Here is a 5,208-nt window from a genome sequence, read left to right as displayed (position 1 = left end):
TTTGAATAGAATTTATTTTCGATAAATTTCAATTGATTTTAATTGATTTTAATCGATTTAAATTTCTTTTCTATTTGAAAATTGGTTATGAAACACGTGTAATCTTTTTATTATATTTATCTTATGATATTTACTTTACTTTATATAATACTCATTTATTGTGCTTTTAATTATTAATTTTTCTATATGTGATAGTGGATTTTCATCGATGAGTTCTTGAAAATTGGTTATTTTCCCTAAAACTATATATTTTATATATACTTTATCTATAAGGCTCAATTTAATTTTAATATTTTATAAATTGATTTTAATTGAGTTTTTTACCTGTAATTTTGGATTTTGTCCCTAATATTATTATATACATATATATATATATTTACGGAGATGTACTGGCATAGCAAGTGACTTGATCTGGGATCGTGAATCAAGAACAATTGCAGCATGGAAGGTGTTTAATTTTGCTTTCTATTTCTAACAGTCTTAGTTTTAATTTAGCCCTTTTCCTATCCTCGAGTTCTCTATTCAACTGGTTTGAAACCTTTGTTTTGTGTCTCATAAGGATTTTCTTGTCTCTGAGAATTCTATTGGCATGTTTGCTGGCCTTTTTTGCTGGCACATATTTGGTGCATATATCCTGTATGGTTGACATAAAATGACTTAGTTTGCGGTCATTATCTTGTATAGAAAGGCTGTCATGCCAGTTTTGATTTCGAATCTCTTTGCGAATTGACTTCCAGTCTGCCCTGTGGAAATTCAGGTTGGATATGGCTTGAGTCGTCCTGATGGGGTGAGTATCAGTGGGTTGTCTGGGACCATACATTGTTAATTCTATAATCTTATGATCTGAAAGAGAGTAGCTGTTATTTTCACGTTATGGATTAGGCTCACATTGTTTGTGAAGCAGAGATCTAAAATATTGCTTCCCCTGATTGGTTGGAGTATCACTTGTTCCATGAACAGCATGTTGGAGAGTTCTAACAAAGATTTTGCCTGGCTTTGTTCATGCAGTGACATCCCAGAGAAGATGTGACCTTCAGGCCATTTAACATTTGGGAGGTTAAAGTCGCCTGGGAAAAGTATATTGATGTGTTGGTCCAGATTTGTCAAGACCTCTTCTATGCGTCTGAGGCTATCCTCAAATTTACCCTCCTGCTTTGAGGTATTTGGTGGACGGTATGTTGAGCATGCAACTACATCAATTTGTTTTATGTGTACTATTAAAGTGTCACAGACAGAGTTTGAGTGTGATAGGAGTAGTAGGGGTGTGACATCTTTTCGGATGTACAGTGCAACTCCTCTATGACTTCTATCTTTTCTGTCTGTTCAGAGTACGGCATACTCTGGTATGTTTATCTCCGCATCTGCTGTATTAGATGTTAGATGTGTTTCGGTAAGCACCATGCATATTGCTTGATTGCATGCAGCTAGGTCTTTCAGGTATAGAAACTTGTCTCTGCTGCCTGTGCGTAACAGGCCCCGGATATTCAGTAGGAATATGGATGTGATATCTGCGCAGGGGGCCCTGGTGTTAGTGGTGGCCATCCTTGATCTATCGTCTGTAGTGGTCTTGGACAGTGGTTTGTATGGTTTGACTCTGTACCCTCTGTATCCATGTTAGTTGATGCACCATTTTCTGGGCCATGCTTAAAAAAGCTTGCTGTTCAGCTTCTGCAGTTCGCACAGCCTCTGCATAGAGCCTTTTGTTGGAAACAGAAGGAATATGAGGACTTCTTTCCTTGTGAGTCCTGTTGGTTCTTGGTGGATTATGGGTATGCACGTTCAAGTTTTTTGATCTCCCTTTTCTGCACTCCTGCTTATTTTATTTTGGGTGGTCATCTAGCTTGTTTAGCTGGTGGTGTTTGGGATGGGCAAATTTGCAGTTTCGTCCCTTTTTCCTATGCCAACAGGTACCATTTAGATAGAATTTACAGATAATCTGTTTCTTTGTGTAACGTACTTGGGCTTAGGCTTCAAGCTTGTTAGTGTTCACCATTTCTTTGTCTTTGGCTACTTTGTCTGTTCTCCTGTCTTTTGGTGTGGTATTGTTGTTTGTATTCGCCATGGCCATTGTAGCTTTCAGTAGCGGCTATAGCACTGGTGGCATTTGCCTTGTTTCAGTCATCCGTTTGGCCTTCCTGAGTTTGAGCACAGTGTGCAGGGTCTTCACTGTCGTCCTTTTTACAGCCTGTGTCCCTCATAATGCCTTCTAGGAGGTCAAGATGTGGTTTTATAAGATCATAGGAGCGTATGAGCTCCTGTTTCTTCCGTTCAATTTGGGCCATAGATCTTTAGAAATTATCTCTATTCAAGGTTTCAGCTATTAGGTCATTTGCTGGTGATCCTTTGGCCAAGCTCAATGCTTGTACAAGAAGGTGAATTTCTTCTAATTGCCAGTTTCGGGGCATCTTCCTCTTCTTGTTTGGCGCTGTATATATACACATATATATATATATACATTCACACAAATATATATATGCACATGTATGTGTGTGTGTGTGTGGTTTATATGCGTGAATATGAGTGCACATCTTGTATGTTTCTGCCATGTCAGTCTACATATGTATATATATATATGTGCATGTGTGTGTATGTATGTATGTATGTATATGCACACACACACATGTACATATACATATATGTGTGTGTGTGTGCATATATATACATATAAATATATACACACACACACACACATATATATATATATATATACATATTGTGTGCGTAAGGCTTATATGTGTGAATATGAGTGTGCATGCGTGGTATGTTTCTGCTATGTCAGTTTATTACATGCTATGCATACACGTATATGAATGCATATCCATGTGTGAAGTGATCTCATCCTCATAAATATGTCGACTATATGAGGAGGTAGCGAAAAGTAAACAGAAACGTTCTCTGTAGGACAAGCCTGTTGTATTTCAGGCTTCTGCTGCTAGAAGCCACTTGATGTGACCCTCAGGCATCAGTCTGCAGATCAGCATCTTCGAGTGTACTCCTATTACTACATGGTGCATCCTTGTTTTGCAGTGATTCTTCCTTGTTCGTTGATTTTTGCAATGGGTGAAACAAAGGTATAGTGTGCTTCCGTGAAATTCTGTTTTTTGCTGGAGAAAACGGCAGCCGAAACAGTTGTCATACTTCAAGCAGCTTACAAGGACGCTGCCATGAGCAAAACACAAGTTCACAAGTGGTTTTCGTGCTTTAGGAACGGTCACTTGTCGCTTGAAGACCAACCTCGTTCAGGGCGACTGTCAACCTCCCGAATAAATGACATCACAAAAATTCCTGAACTGATCTTGGCCTTCACTGAACAATTGATGAACTTGTTGAAATGACTGGTATGTTCTGGAGCTCCTGCCATCGAACTTTGAGCGAGGAATTGTGAATGGAAAGAGTTGCATGCAACTCACTGAACTACAAATCCTGGGAGGTGAGAGTCACCTTCTTGCTGATGGCCAAGGGGACTGAATTAGAAGTGTGTAGGGGATGGACAATGCAGCTTCTTGTAGATGATCTGCATGGTTACTCACATCTAGTAGAGAGAAAGGGAAAATGAACAGAAGAAGCTGCAAAAAATAGATATGTTTGGTAAGGGCAACTGAAATGAATCTAGAATACTGTATACTTTGATTGATATTAATATATATGTGTGTGTGTGGGTGTGTATATATATATATATATATATATATATATATATATATATATATATATATATATATATATATATGAAATAATTAAGATTCAGTTGAATTAGGTACTTAAGTTGAGGCACCAAGTCAGTCCGGTATAGTCCGCACAGCTCAAAGTTAGGTGAATAAAGAGTAAATAAGTAACAAAGATGTTCACGGGCATACACACTTGGATATACAATTATATATATATATATATATATATACACATATATATAACCAGCCGAAATTGCAAAGATATATATATATATATATCTGGAACTCGACTGAGTTCCAGTTAGGTGATACAAAAGAGGGACAACAAAACATCCAGGCAGACGATACAAAGAAAACAAGGACGGGTCATTCGTAATTTTCTTTCCTCAGTCAAGTTCCAGATTATCTTTGCAATTTCGGCTGGTTATATATATGTGTATATATATATATAATTGTATATCCATGTGTGTATGCTCCTGTGTGTGTATGTACAGATATCTGAGTATATTCCATCCCATGATCTTTGAATCACAAATACCCTGCGGAATAATCCTTCAGTTTGCTATTTCCTGATAATAAAAATAATGTTTTCGAAATTCAGTCCAAAAGACTAAACTCAATATTGTGTGTGGAACAAGTCTGGTAAAGGATGGCCCCCATCCTTTATAGAAACCCCATACACCCTCCGACTTGAAGATCTTGCTAAAGCAGTTCAAAGGTCCAGAGTAATACAAGCCACGACCATTGGCATCGACACCTTGGTTATACAGACGAGTGGAAACAACATCAAATGGAGTCATGAACATTGTTACTAACACTCCGCTGATCATACTTGCTAGTAAAGCATTGAGCCAACTGTTTGAGGGGAAGATCTGTGAGAAGAAACAGAAAGAAAGGAAAAAACGAATTAGACAATGTTGCATGTAATAAACAGTAAGAATATTTCATCATCATCATCACCATCATCATCATCACCACCATCATCATCATCACCATCATCATCATCACCATCATCATCATCACCATCATCATCATCACTGCAATGATAATAATGGTTTCAAATTTTGGCACAAGGCCAGCAATTTCAGGGAAGGAGGTAAGTCAATCTACCCCAGTGCTCAACTGGTACTTATTTTAATCAACCCCCAAAAGGATGAAAGGCAAAGTCAACCTTGGCAGGATTTGAACTCAGAACATGAAGACAGACAAAATGCCACTGAGCATTTTGCCTGACGTGCTAATGATTCTGGCAGCTCACCACCTTTACCATGATTATAATAATAATAATAATAATAAATAATAATAATAATATTAGTGAATAACAATAATAGTAAATAATAATAAACTTTGCCTGCTAGAAATAGCAACCCAAATGCTTTTAAATCAGATCCCAATGCTAGATGTTCAAGAACCAAATGAAGGACAGATTTCCAATCCTGGGAGCATCCTGATTCCATAAAGGTATAATACGTCTACATAGAACAAATGTAGACTGTGATACAGGGGTCCCAGATGGACAAACAGAATTTCGCTTTCATTAATA

The 5,208-nt window shown here is 37.5% G+C and overlaps 1 protein-coding gene across 1 annotated transcript in view; it reads right to left on the bottom strand.

The window, feature by feature from the left end:
* Positions 1 to 3,690: 3,690 nt before the first annotated feature.
* Positions 3,691 to 5,208, bottom strand: part of LOC106871212 (solute carrier family 25 member 35) — a 25,388-nt gene continuing 23,870 nt past the window's right edge. Inside the window, exon 3 of the mRNA XM_014917560.2 lies at positions 3,691 to 4,537. Within this exon, the coding sequence (XP_014773046.1) occupies positions 4,220 to 4,537 (318 nt within the window). The 3' untranslated portion in view covers positions 3,691 to 4,219. The remainder of the gene's footprint in view (positions 4,538 to 5,208) is intronic.

Source organism: Octopus bimaculoides, chromosome 12 (assembly GCF_001194135.2).
Source record: "Octopus bimaculoides isolate UCB-OBI-ISO-001 chromosome 12, ASM119413v2, whole genome shotgun sequence".
NCBI classification, from domain to species: domain Eukaryota; kingdom Metazoa; phylum Mollusca; class Cephalopoda; order Octopoda; family Octopodidae; genus Octopus; species Octopus bimaculoides.
This window is presented reverse-complemented; position numbering and strand designations above follow the sequence as displayed.